This window comes from Grammomys surdaster, unplaced genomic scaffold (genome assembly GCF_004785775.1).
Source record: "Grammomys surdaster isolate TR1022 unplaced genomic scaffold, NIH_TR_1.0 320, whole genome shotgun sequence".
In the NCBI taxonomy this organism is placed as follows: domain Eukaryota; kingdom Metazoa; phylum Chordata; class Mammalia; order Rodentia; family Muridae; genus Grammomys; species Grammomys surdaster.
In genome coordinates this window covers 531,897-546,285 of record NW_021604739.1, presented here as the reverse complement: position 1 = coordinate 546,285, position 14,389 = coordinate 531,897, and the positions used below count along the sequence as shown (strand labels likewise).

Below are 14,389 nucleotides of genomic sequence, written 5' to 3'. Positions count from 1 at the left end.
GAAAAATTGACAACTTTTGATATGGACAACGTATACATTACTGAACAATGATTTTTTGTCACACTTAATAATCAAGACTCTACAAGACAATTAGAAATAATTGAAGTCTCTGAATATTCATCTAACAAAGTACAGTAGATTAAAGTAGTACTCATCTAGATTTTCTTCTATGGTAAATTAAAATCTCAGAATTTACAGTGCATTCTTTAAAGAACGTATCAGAACTTGAAAACAAAATCAGCTTTCATTTATGGCTCCATATCTTGATGTAACTTTCAGGACAATAGGTTTTTCTGGAGAAAGAATCAATTCCTTACTTAATTTCAAGGGAATCTGAAATAATTGAATAAACACATTGGTGAGTTAAATCAATTAGCAAATTTCATGGGTTGCTAGAACAAATATATTAAAAACAATAATGGCTTCTTCCTATGTTGTCACATGGCTGTGATCCTAATATTCAGAAGTAAGAGGAAGGAGGAATACAAAGTTAAGGCTTGCTGAAGTACATAGTATATTCCAAACGAACATGAACCACACCGACTGCTTCCTGTTTTTTTTAAATCTGTCTTTATAAGTGATTAAACATCACTTTTAACACTGGACACATTGAACTGCTTATATAGAATATGAAAATATGATTCCGTATATTTATACTCTAATATATATATATTGAGTACTTATTCTGTAATAGGCCTAGGACAAAATTATAGTGGTATATCTTCTTACAGATCTAAATTTTAAATGAAATGTAGATATTGAACTTGGTAAAGTACATTGAAGGACACCAAGTATATATTTAAAAAATATAATATAAAGTTAATTTTCATTTAATCAACCTGGAAAGACAACCATGAGTAGGATTTGTACATGGTGAGCACTGTTGTTATACTCCGACATCCAAACTGTATATAAAACTTCCAGTCTCATATAAGTGAGTTCATAATACAGAGTAGACTTTGGGAACTAATAAGGTGTTAGTCCCCTGTATCTATTTTGAAATTGCAAGATAGTGCTAAAAGAAAATTTTCAGTCAGTTTGATTAATTTTAAAATTATATTCTTGTTGGTTTATGGTAAAGAGTGTCCTACAACAGAGTAATATTCCTATATAATCAGAAAAATGTGCAAAAGTCTTTTATTGTAGTTTGAGTAAGAGCATCATGTAGGTACCTAGAGTTTGTCAGAGATTACTAGATACCTAAAACTTGTCTGCGCTCAAAATAAAGCAGCTCATCTGTGTTCATGTACAGAGCAGGAAGATAACTGTCCTAAAGCCTTCAAAAAGAAAACAAACACATTATAATCTTTTTCTATGATGAGTACCTTCTGACTTTTGAATCATATTTAGAACAAAAGTCATGAAATTAAACTAGGTGGGAATTTCTTCATTAAAGGAATGACAATATATTGTTAACTTCTTCTGATTATATATTTCAAGCGTGTTTTAAATGTAACAACATGTTTTAAATTTTTACATGGAATGGGGTTGAGGATTTGTAAGACCAGATGATTGATTTCAAGGAGATAGTGTCTTTCAGGAACAACAAGGCAGATACGCATATATACTTTTATACACAGTTAACCTGAAACACTTTAAAAATATTTTCTGTGATTATATGAGACACAGGGGTCAAGGAAATCAGGAGAACATGACCCACAGAACAAAGCAGAGCTCATAGGAACTCACAGAGACTGAAGTGGCAATCATGAAGCCTGAATGGGTCTTTGCTAGGCCCTCTGCATACATGCTATATTTGAGTAGATTGGAGTTTATGTGTGACTCCTAACAAGAGGAGTGGGTGTGTCTGAAACTCTTTTGATGTCTTACAGGATCCATTTCTTCCTACTGAGTTACCACATCAAGGAGTGTTTATGTATAGTCTACTGCATCTTGTTATGCTGTGTTTTGTTACTATCACTGGGAGATCTGCTCTTATATGAAGAAAAATTTAGTAGCAGTGGATCTAGTAGAGAAGGGAAGTAGGACAATGGACTAGGAAGGGATGAGGGAAGCGAGATTATGGTTAAGATGTGTTTTATGAGAGATGAACAGAAAATCATTGGTCATATATATGGTGTACATAAGTATGGAAATGTTTTAATAAAATCAATTACAGTGTAAAACACATATATACTTGTAACAAGTGAAAAACACCTACCTTCTATGATTTTATATAAAACCATATAAGGGATATTTTCATTAACTGAACATGATCTTTTCACTTAAATTTAGACACAGACTAACTGCTCCAAAAATGAAGGGTCCTAGAGTTCACACATGAATTTACATAGATTGTTGACAGAGACAACTTTAATTAAAGATAAATCAGTATAATTGATCTATATGTATATATGCACCTATATGTGTATATGGAATATATATTCCCAAGTTTATGAAAATGCCTCTGAATAAAAAACAAAACTATGTTAAAAAAGAATATATTCTGTCTCACCTCTGTTTCCTTACAAGGTTGCACAGAAAAGTTCTGCAAGATTTTGACAACAGCAAGCTTCATGTTAATGAGAGCAAACCTCATGCCAATGCAGTTTCTAGGACCATTTCCAAAAGGCATGTATACATAAGGATTGATTCTGTCCTTATTCTCTTTGCTGAACCTGGTGTCACAATTGAGCAAGAACATAAATAACAAAGCAAGAAGCACACAAGAGTGACATATTTGCAAGTTTCACTTGTAGCCCTCCGACAGAATCATACACAGGAATTCACTATTCCAAACATGTTGGAGTTAATTTATTATGATATTTGGAAGTTAAAAGTTCTTTGTACAAATTTAAAGTAACGAAGCTCCCAGATTTAAGATGATATGTGATGAATGCTCATTGAAATCAAATGTGGCCTTAAAATATTCAAGAAGTCTAGTTTCCCTGTGTCTAAGCATTACAAAATAAATGTAAAGGAGGAAGGAACTGTCCTGAGATCTGAGTTGGGATTCATTCATTTAGGATGAATGATAAGATGTATGTTATGAATGAACTGTTCCTATTTCACCCTCTCATCTTCTCACCCTCCTTTCTTCCCTTCCCATCATTGTTTTATTCTACTGACTGTAATATGTTTCCTCTTCTTCATTATCCCTGTCCTTTCAGGACTCTTTTTGTCTCATTAAGATCCTTTAACAAAACATTTTATTTTTCTCACCCTCTTGCAAGAATCATCAGTGATGTAGTTTTCAAGGATACACTTTATGCATTAATTGAGCCCTGTGACTGGGGGAACAGGCCTAGAGCAAAGGTGAGGATGAGGCATGTCCAAACCCTGACAAGCTCACCTTAAGACAGGCAAAAGCAATGATCACCCCATCCCTGTTTCTGGGCCTGCAGGCTGTAATGCACATAGTCCTGATTTTCCCACTTCCAACATCTTTGGGGTGGTCAAAAGCCTGGTGGTGAAATTCTAGGTTTAAACTTTTCACTCACCACAAGGACCTGTCCAGCAGTCACCTGGAAATTCTCTTCATGAAAATTAAGCATCTCAGCTACAGACAATAATGTATACTCACCCTGAAAACCCCTACCTCCTACTCCAGGTTTATATAGCCCTTGTTACCCCACAAATAAAGATAGATGTTTCACTGAAAACCTGGAAAAAGGTTGTTTCTCCCTGTTCTGACTGCTGGACCAGAATCCTTCTGATGCACCTGTCTGGATAAACTTTGTTCCCTTAATTTCACCCTGTTATTCAACTAGTGTCTAGAAGCCTTGAGAGAAGAAGTGAACCTGGACTGGCAAGATGCTGCTTTTCTACTCTCTTATCATGAACTTTTGTCTCCATCTTTTCTATTAGGAGATAAACTACTAAATGTAAAATCCTATGTTCAATTAAAATCAGCAGCCTCAACTGACCTGGACCCCTGATATCTTTCAGACACTGAACCACCAACCCAGCAGCATATACCAGCTGATACGAGGCCCCTGACAAATATACAAGAGAGGACTGCTTGGTGTGGCCTCAGTCAAATGAGATGGACCTAACCCTCGGGAGACTTGAGGCCCCCAGGAGTGGGGAGGCCTGGCAGGGTGGAATTGGGTGTGGTGGGTACATCCTCTTTGAGATGGATAGAGAAGTATGGGATGGGGAGTGGTCGGGGGCAAACCAGGAAGGGGATGAACACTGGACTGTAAAAAAAAATATTAAAGAATAAAAATAAAAAGAGGGAAAACAAAAACAATTTAAAATTTTAACTTCTCATGTGATTATAATTAAAAATGCTGATTCTAGAAATGTTCTGGAATCCTAATAACCATGTGTTCTATGAGAGTTCTTAAGCATCAGGGAAGATTGTGTAATAATCCCTCAGTGATATTTTACAGAACAGCAATGGTATCAGATGAAGGTTGTGTCGGAATATATGTGCAAGTTGAATTTAGTGAATATTATTAGAGAAGAGTCCACACAAACATACGAACCTTTAGAACACTTCTATAGACTTTTTATATCATATGTTGGATTATAACCTTAAAGTTTTTTAACTTTTGCATTCCTCACTCTTTGAACTAGTAGTCACTGATGTTCACTGAGCACATGATATTGGATTGAAAGCACATAGAATTGTTCAGTAAATGACATGTGTTTGAAGACACCAATCTACAGGAGATGGGATTGGTGGGTATGCAGAAGCAACATAGAAGTCACCTACACAGGAAACAGGAATAAGTCAACTCTATTTTGCTCCTCTAATGAGTACTATATGTAGAATGCCTTAGCCAGAGACACATGACTAAGAATACAAGGTCTTAGGCATCAAAAACTTTATGAAAAATGACAGTACAGCATATGTCTAAATTATTTGCATCCTGATTCAAATACTTCTATCTTAAAAATATCTTTTTCACTTAAGTAGCATTATATTGACTGGGCAGGTTACTTACATGAATATATATGTATAGGCACACACTTACATACAAGTAATAAAAATTTATGCAAATAGAGGCCTTGAACTTGAAAAATGTGGGTAGAAATGTACAAGAATTTTTCCGTGGAGGAAGGGTAAGAACAAGTATTATACCTAAATTAGAATCTCAAAACTTAAAAAATTAAGAAAAACTGTTATCTATGTTTTTATTAGTGGGACAACAATATCAACTTATCAACTATTTCCATGCTGTATACAATTCCTACAGACTGCCCACTAATTTCCTTTCACAGATGAACCTGCTCCATATTCCAGAACAGTGAGAATGACTAAGAAGTTGAGAGCTCTGATTGATTTTCCAGACGTCCCAAGTTCAGTTCTCAGCAACCACATGATGGCTCACAACCATGGCACCCTCTGACATGCAAGCAGAACTCTATGCACATACTAAATAAAATCTTTCAAGAAGAATGAACCTATCAAATCTCTAGAGAATAGATTACTTGGCTTTGGAGGAATTATCCACTGAATGAGTGTGAAGGAACAGTCCCCATGAAACAGACAGAGACAACACTAAGAGAAAACGTATTCACATTCATCCTCAGCGAGGATGCTTGAACTACCAATAGTCTGACTTTCTGCAACTTCTAAATGCACAAATGTGTAATTCAATCAATTCCTATATTTGAGAAGTGATTCCTATATTTAGGCATCTGTCTAGACAGTTCTTCTATCATCAAGAACAACTTTGAAGAAACATAAGCATAACAACTTTAATAAAACATTGATTTCCTAATCATTGTAATTGTGCTTGCTCTCTCTGACCATATTAATACAAATACATGCACACATCACACAAGCATGTTTCAAAAATTAGTATTGATAAATCATAGGAAGTAACCAGAATTTATAAAAATAGGAGAAACTTGGTGTTTTTTCTAATTTTTAAATATCTACCCATACTTAGAAACATGTACAATGATATCCCTGTATTACAGAAATTTGTATTAAAGTCTTAAGACTCTAAAGCAAAGTAACACAATTTAGAAATGTTATTTGTTTCTTCAGCTAAATTCCCTGTAGCTTGTAAAAATAGTAATGATATGTTTGTAGTACGAACATTCTAAATGCAAACATACATTTAAGATAATATATATTTGTATCTGAGTGATTACTGTCAGAGACATATTAATGTGCTTAAAGAATCAAGATTCTGAGTAGGTTCCCATTCACAGAGTCCTCATACCTTTCAGGGTTGAATTTCTCAGGTTCTGGCCAATATTCTGGGTCTCGGTGAAGAATAAAGAGAGGTACAGCTACTTTTGTATTTTTAGGAATAAACACACCACTGATTTCAGTGTCTTTCTTACTGAGTCTGGAAATTCTGGCACCAATTGGATATAATCTCAGAGTTTCACTGATTACCATGTCCAGATATTCTATTTGTACCAAGCCATTATAAGTGGCAGGTGCCTGGGAAGAGACAAACAGAAGTTTGATTTGATATCTGAAATTAACTTTCATTTCAATGTATATAGCACATTTAAGTTGTTAGAAATTCCACATTCAACACAGAATAATGAGCAAATTTACCACTGATATGTTATATTCACAACAGTCATGTTTTGGCCAACTAAAGGGCCATTGAAATGCATGGTGAAGTGAGTATAGGAGATATTTAGATAAACTTCTGCCTAGGACCCAAATCATCAGTTTTTCTTGTACTTCTTTTCTATTAAGTAATAAAGAATGTCATATTATATCTATATTTTTCAACGTAAATCTGCTATAAAGGGTATCATAACTTTTTATAGAGAGGCCACAAATGCATGCCAAGGAAATATAATTCAGACAGTGTCAAATCCTAACTAAAAATTCTATGGAAGTCTTTCTAATGAGAACTCATAGTGTGTAAAACCTATTATTAAGATTAATGTCATATTATACAGGAATAACAAGTGACAATATAATGAAATAATTTTAATAGGAAGTTGAAACCTATTGAAACCCATCATGGTAAAATAATGTAAAATTGGTTAATAATTGAGCATAAAACTTCTGTTCTACTGTAAGGTTTATTCAATTCTATGCTTAGTTGCTAAAACAATCTTCTCCTTATTGCTTCATATAGTGTTCTAATAAATATTTAACTTTCAACAGCTCACAGCCTATAGTTAGCTGAGAAGGATGTCTCAACTGAGATTAAAGATTAGTAGATTAGACAGGTTTGTGGAAATGTCTGGGAGGGTTGTTTTCCTGATTGTCTTGATTGATGTGGCTGGGTCCAGACAACTGCAGGTAGCATTATTTTATGAGCAGATTATATTGGGTTATATGAAAACAGCTATATAATGATAGTTCAGTAAGTGGGCTAGACAGCAACCAGCATCCTTCATTGTCCCTTCAGTGCTTATTTGGCTGTGAGTGAGTTCCTTGGTCAGAAGAAATGCAAAGTGGAGTGGCAAGGACTCCTGCCTACAAGTTCTTGCCTTGGGTTCCTTTTCTCAATGATAGATTTTCATCAAAAAATGTAAGCTGAAATGAGTGGTTTTCATGATATTTGCCACAAGACAGAATAAAGCAAGAACGGAAGATGAATATGAGACCTGATGATGCTTTGTGTTCTTCTCACTCACAACTAGACAGTCACAGAGTTTAGGGACCTCACACTGAATCAGTTTTAGGTAGAAATGTGAAGAAAGCTTATGTGATATGTTGTTATTACTTCATGGGACACTGGAGCTACCATAATGTAGAAGTGAAGAGTTTATGTTGGAAGCTGCCATATGTCCATATCTAACTATATGTTTGGAGAAAGGAGTAATGTGGAGAATAGCTACCCAACTTGGATAAGAAAACGTACCATTGCTGGCTTTTTTATTGTTATCTTGTTCTGTCACATTTGGTTGCAGTCTCTGAGAGACCTGCTCTTTCCTAAATGGAGAGAGAGAGAGAGAGAGAGAGAGAGAGAGAGAGAGAGAGAGAGACAGAGAATGAATTTGAGCAAGAGGAAGGCTGGGGAGCTGTGAGGAGTGCATGAAGGACAAACTGTATTCACAATGTATTACATAATAGAAGAATCTATTTTCAATATAAAAAAAGAAAAAAATGTGATAGATTATTGTACATTTTCAGATATTTACTGCTCCTTGATCTCTGAGCTAGTGCTTTTCTTTCTTTCTTCTGTCGCATCTTCCGTGGCTATGTTTTTGAAAAATACAATAAAAATGGTTTATAAAAGACAAGGTACCATTGTCAATATTCATGTCAAAACATTCTCATTAGTAATGCAGCTATCAGGTCACTGAGAGTCTAGCGGAATGCCTCAGTGATGAAGAGCACTGTTTTCTCTTGTGAAGGACAGAGCTGTTTCCCAGTACTAAAATAGTGAATCTAATTAGTGGCTCTAATTACTGGAGATCTAATTTTAGGGCATCTGTTTTACAATTGTAGTCACCTCAGGTTCTAGGGATATACATGATGATAAATATACATTCAGGCATAACAGTTATATAAATTCAGTAAAATTAAAGTCTAGAGATTTTATGCATGCTTTTGGAGTGTGTCATTTTGGCAAGAGAAAGCAGATATTAGAGAATCATTAAAAAGCACAATGATTAATTTCCTTTATGAACACAATTGTCTTGCATTTCTTTTCTTCTGCACATAGATTTTCATTGACTATTGATTGGTATATGAATTAATGTATACTCTATTATCACTTTCAATAATATATGTGGAATAAATGTTTCTTGTTGAGATTTGATCTTTTACTTTCTTCAGATGCTATCTACTCACGTTATTGGGCAGAACTGCATCAATTTCATACTGGAGTTTCTTCTGGACATCAGGATGAGTGGCCAGAGTATACATAATATAGGAAAGAACATTGCTTGTGCCCTCATAGCCAGCCATAATAAATGAGATTGATTGAGCCACAATCTCCAGATCAGAGAGAGCTAAAACAAAATTTGACATGTAAGGTATAATGGATCAAGTTGGGAAGATGGGCATAGTTTAAACCACCTTGCTCTATAATTTGAGAAAAATATTATCAATCATGTGTAAAGCCATTTCCTATGGGAATAAACCATAAATAGATACCAGGATAATCGTAAAAATATTGTACAATATGCTTAACAGTGAGGCATGGACCATAATATAAGACACAAAGTATAATGATAAGCAAAGTGTCAATGTTAAATACACTGTAAAGCTGCAAAGAAAATTTAATAAGGAAGAACTGGGATATTGAGCTTATCCACAATCAGAAGACTGGCAAAGGCAAACTTAAGGTGTGAGATATAGGTCAAATCAGTGGCTAGATACCTGCCCATACTTTATAGGTTGTGTGCCTCCCAGGAGGTCCACAGTAAGCAAAGACACATGTGAGAATCTTGCCTAAATATCCATGCCAGCTAGGAAAACCATAGAACACAGCTGATGTGGGACCTACCCACTCCCCCATCTGTCCCTGTGCTCCACCTTCCTTCTGGTCTGTTTCCTACCCCACACATTACAACCTGTGTACCTGCCAGGAGATCTGCAATAACCAAAGACATAGCTCCACTTTCCTTCTGGTCAACTTCCCCACCCAGGTCAGATCAGAGACCTGATACTTGCCTACATGCTACAGCCTTTGAACCACCGAGGAGGTCCAGAGTAACCAAGAACACAACCTGTCTGCCTTCTAGTAGGTCTGTAGCAACCAGGGACACAGTCTGCATGCCTCCCAGGAAGTTCTCAGTATTCAGGGACACAGAAGACCTGCTCTAACCAGAGACAGAGGAAGCCCACTCTAACAAGAGACAACACTGCCTACCTCCAAGGAGACAGCCCTGCTCTAACCCAGGTAACAGAGCTCTGCCTGTCTCCAAGAAGGCCAGCTAGAGTCAGAAACACCCAGGACAGTTAACATCAGAGATAACCAGACAGCTAGAGGCAAGCAAAGATAATAAACTACAGAAACCAATGCAACCTTGCACCCTTCACAACCCAGTTCTTCCTCCACAGCAAGCCCTGGATACCCTAAAATACCTGAAAAGAAAGATAATGACCTAAAATCTCATCTCAATGTAATAAAGGCCTTTAAGGGGCATATAAATAACTCCCTTAAGGAAATACAGAAAATCACAGTCAAACAGGTAGAAGCCTGTAAAATAGAAACAAATAAATCCCTTAAAGAAATGCAGAAAAATACAATTAAACAGGTGAAGGAATTAAAAAAAATGGTCCAAGAACTAAAAATCAAAATAGAAACAATAAAAAAGGCACAAAAGGAGAAAACCCTGGAGAAAAAAAAATTAGGAAATAGATCAGGAGCTACAGATGCAAGCACCACCACCAGAATACAAGAGATAGAAGAGAGAATTTCAGGCATAAATGATACCATAGTAAATATTGACACATTTGTCAAATACACTTTAGTGTAAAAGGTGCCTAACCCAAAACATCCAGGAAATTCAGGACACAATGTAAAGATCAAACCTAAGAATAATAGTAACAGAAGACGGTGAAGAATCCCAGATCAAAGGACCAGAAAACATCTTCAACAAAATCATAGAAGAAAACTCCTTTGACCTAAAGAAAGAGATAGCCATAAACATACAAGAAGCATACAGAACACCAAATAGATTTAATGAGAGGTGAAAATCTTATTGTCACATAATAATCAAAACACTAAATAGACAAAACAAAGAAAAATATTAAAAGCTGTAAAGGAAAAAGGCCAAGTCATATAAAAAAGCAGATCTATCAGAATTACACCAGACTTATCAACGAAGACTCTACAAGCCATAAGATCCTGGACAGATGTGTCTAGGGACACAGATGCCATCCTAGGCTACTATATCCAGGAACACTCTCAATTAACATATATGGAGGAACCAAGATATTCCATGAAAAATCTAAATTTACACAATGTCTTTCCAGAAAGTCAGCCTTACAAAAAATAACAATTGGAAAACTCCAGCGCAAGGAATGCACCCTAGAAAAAGCAAGAAAATAATCTTCTTTCAACAAACCAAAAGAAGAGAGCCACACAAACATAATTCCACCTCTAACAACAAAAATAACAAGAAGTAACAATCACTATTTCTTAATACCTCTTAATAGCAATGAACTCAATTCCCCAATGAAAAACATAGATTAACAGACTGAATATGTAAATAAAACCCAGCAATTTACTGCATACAGGAAATACACATCAGTGAAAAAGACAGACACTGCCTCAGATTAAAAGACTGGAAAACAATTTTCCAAACAAATGTTCTCAGGAAACAAGTTGGAGTAGCCATTCAAATATCGAATAAAATCAACTTTCAACCAAAAGTTACCAAAAATGATAAGGATGGATGCTTTGTACTCATCAAAAGAAAAATATACTAAGATGAACTCTCAAGAAATAAAGAAAGAAATTAAAGACTTTTTAAAACTTAATGAAAATGAAGGCACAACATACCCAAAATTATGGGACATAATGAAAGCACTGCTAAGAGAAAAACTCATAGTTCTGAATGCCTCCAAAAAGAAACTGGAGAGAGCATTCACTAGCAGCTTAACAGCCTACATGAAAGCTCTAGAACAAAAAGAAGCAAATACATCCAAGTGGAGTAGACTGTAGGAACTATGCAAAGAATCAGGAGAATCCAGAGTTGGTTCTTTGAAAAAATCAACACCATAGATAAACCCTTAGCCAGACTAACCAGAGGGCACAGAGTCAGTATCCAAATTAACAAAATCAGAAATAAAAAGGGATATAAAACAATAGAAAATGAGTAAATTAAAAAAAATCATCAGATCCTACTACAAAACCTTATACTCAACAAAACTGGAAATCTGGATGAAACAGACAATTTTCTAGTCAGATACCATGTACCAAAGTTAAATCCAGATCAGATAAACCATCTTATTTAGATGGTTTATCTATTTGTTCCATAACCCCTAAGAAATAGCATTAGTCATTAAATGTCTACCAACCAACAAAAGCCCAGGAGCAGATGGGTTTAGTCCAGAAGTCTATCAGACCTTCCAAGAGTGCCTAATACCAATATGCTCTAAACTATTCCACAAAATAGAAACAGAAGGAACACTACCTAATTTTTTCTCAGAAGCTACAAATATGCTTGTACTAAAATGACAAAAAAACCATCAAAGAAAGTGAACTTCGGACAAATTTTCTTTATGAATATCAATATATTCAAGAAAATTCAAAATTCCCCCCAAAAAAACACAGCAAAATGAACATTTACTACAATCAAATAGGCTTCATCTCAGGGATGCAGAGATGTTTAAATATAAGAAAATCCATCAACATAATCCACTATAAACAAAATCAGAGAAAAAAAACATGATCATTTCATTAAATTTTGAAAGAGCAATTAACAAAATTCAACATCCTTGATGGTTAAAATTTTTAGAAAGACCAGGAATCCAAGGCCCATTCATAAACACAACAAAAGCAATAAACAGCAAATCAGTAGGCAACATCAAAATAAATGGAGAGATTTTTGAAGCAACCCCACTAAAATTAGAGACTAGAGAAAGCTGCCCTGTCTTTCACTATATATTTGGTATAGGGCTCCAAGTTCTAGCTAGACCCATTGGACAACAATAGGAGGTCAAAGAGATACAAATTGGAAAGGAAGAATCAAAATATGACTATTTGCAGATGATATGATAGTATACTTAAGTGACCCCAAAAATTCCACCAGAGAACCCCTACAACTGATAAACAACTTCAGCAAAGTGGCTGGATATACAATTAATTCAAACGAATCATATAGCCTTCCTATATTCAAAGGATAAACAGGCTGAGAAAGACATTAGGAAAATGACACTCTTTACAATAGTCACAAACAATAGAACATATCTTGGTGTGACTCTAAACAAGTGAAAGATCTATATGAAAAGAACTTCAAGTCTCTGAAGAAAGAAATTGAAGAAGATCTCAGAAGACGGAAAGATCTCCCATGCTCATAGATTGGCAGGATTAATATAGTAAAAATGTTCATCTTATTGCAAGCAATCTACAGATTCAACACACTTCCCACCAAGACTCTAACTCAATTCTTCATAGTGTTAGAAAGGGCACTTCTCAAATTCATTTGAGAACAAAAATCCTAGGATATTGAAAACTATTCTCAACAAATAAAGAAATCTGGGGGAATCACCATCCCTGACTTTAAGCTGTACTTCAGAGCAATAATGATAAAAGCTACATAGGATTGGTTTAGTGACAAGCAGGTAGATCAATGGAATAGAATTGAAAAACCAGAAATGAAGCCACACTCCTACGGTCAGTTGATCTTTGACAAAGGAGCTAAAACCATCCAGTGAGAAAAAAGGACAGCATTTTCACAAATGGTGCTGGTTCAACTGGAGTTCAGTACATAGACGAATGGAAATTGATCCATTCTTATCTCCTTGTACAAAGTTCAAGTCCAAATGGATCAAGGATTTCCACATAAAACCAGATACACTGAAACTAATAGAAGAGAAATTGGGGAAGAGCCTTGAACACATAGACACAGGGGGAAATTTCCTGAACAGAACATCAATGGCTGTAAGACCAAGAATTAAAAAATGGAACCTCATAAAATTGAAATGCTTCTGTAAGGCAAAGGACACTGCCAATAGGACAAAATGGCCACCAACAGATTAGATAATGTCTTTACTAATCCTACATTCGATAGAGGGCTAATATCCAATGTATACAAAGAACTTAACAGGTTAGACTCCAGACAATCAAAATAATCCTATTAAAAATGGGGTACAGAGCTAAACAAAGACTACTCAACTGAGGAAACTCAAAAGGTCAAAAAGCACATAAAGAAATGTTCAACATCCTTAGTCATCAGGGAAATGCAAATCAACCCTGAGATTCTACATCATACCAGTCAGAATGACTAAGATAAAAAACTCAGGTGATAGCAGATGCTGGCAAGGATGTGGAGAAAGAAGAACCCTCCCCCACTGTTGGTGTGGCTCCAAGCTGGTACAACCATTTTAGAAATCAGTCTGGTGGTTCCTCAGAATGTTGAGCACAGTATAACCTGAGAACCCAAACTGAGAACTACATGAGAACTCCTGGTCATGTACCCAGAATATGCTCCAATATGTAATAAGAACACGTGCTTCACTATGTTCATAGCAGCCATATTTATAATAGCCAAAATCTGGAAACAACCCAGATGTTCCTCAAGAGAGGAATGGATACAGAAAATGTTATATATTTACTCAATGGAATTCTACTCAGTTATTAAAAATGATGACTTGATAAAATTTTCAGGTAAATGGATGGATCTAGAAAATATCATCCTGAGTGAGGTAACCCAGTCACAAAAGAACACACTTTGTATATACTCACTGACACATGAATATTAGACAAAGAGCATGGAACACACAAAATACAACTCAAGGACCACATGAAGATCAAGAGGAAGGCCAAATAGTTGTAAGTCCTACTTAGAAGGGGGAACAAATTAATCAAGGGAAGTAGATTGTAGAAGGGAC

The 14,389-nt window shown here is 35.5% G+C and overlaps 1 protein-coding gene across 2 annotated transcripts in view; it reads right to left on the bottom strand.

Moving 5' to 3' along the window:
• Nucleotides 1–237: 237 nt before the first annotated feature.
• The window catches only part of LOC114629898 (cytochrome P450 3A13-like), a 73,360-nt gene continuing 59,208 nt past the window's right edge, over nt 238–14,389 (bottom strand). For both annotated transcript variants that reach the window (XM_028778020.1, XM_028778021.1), the window contains exons 10-13: nt 8,675–8,835; nt 6,123–6,349; nt 2,456–2,618; nt 238–333 (exon numbers count right to left, since the gene is read on the bottom strand). In XM_028778020.1, coding sequence (XP_028633853.1) covers nt 238–333; nt 2,456–2,618; nt 6,123–6,349; nt 8,675–8,835 — 647 coding nt within the window. The remainder of the gene's footprint in view (nt 334–2,455; nt 2,619–6,122; nt 6,350–8,674; nt 8,836–14,389) is intronic.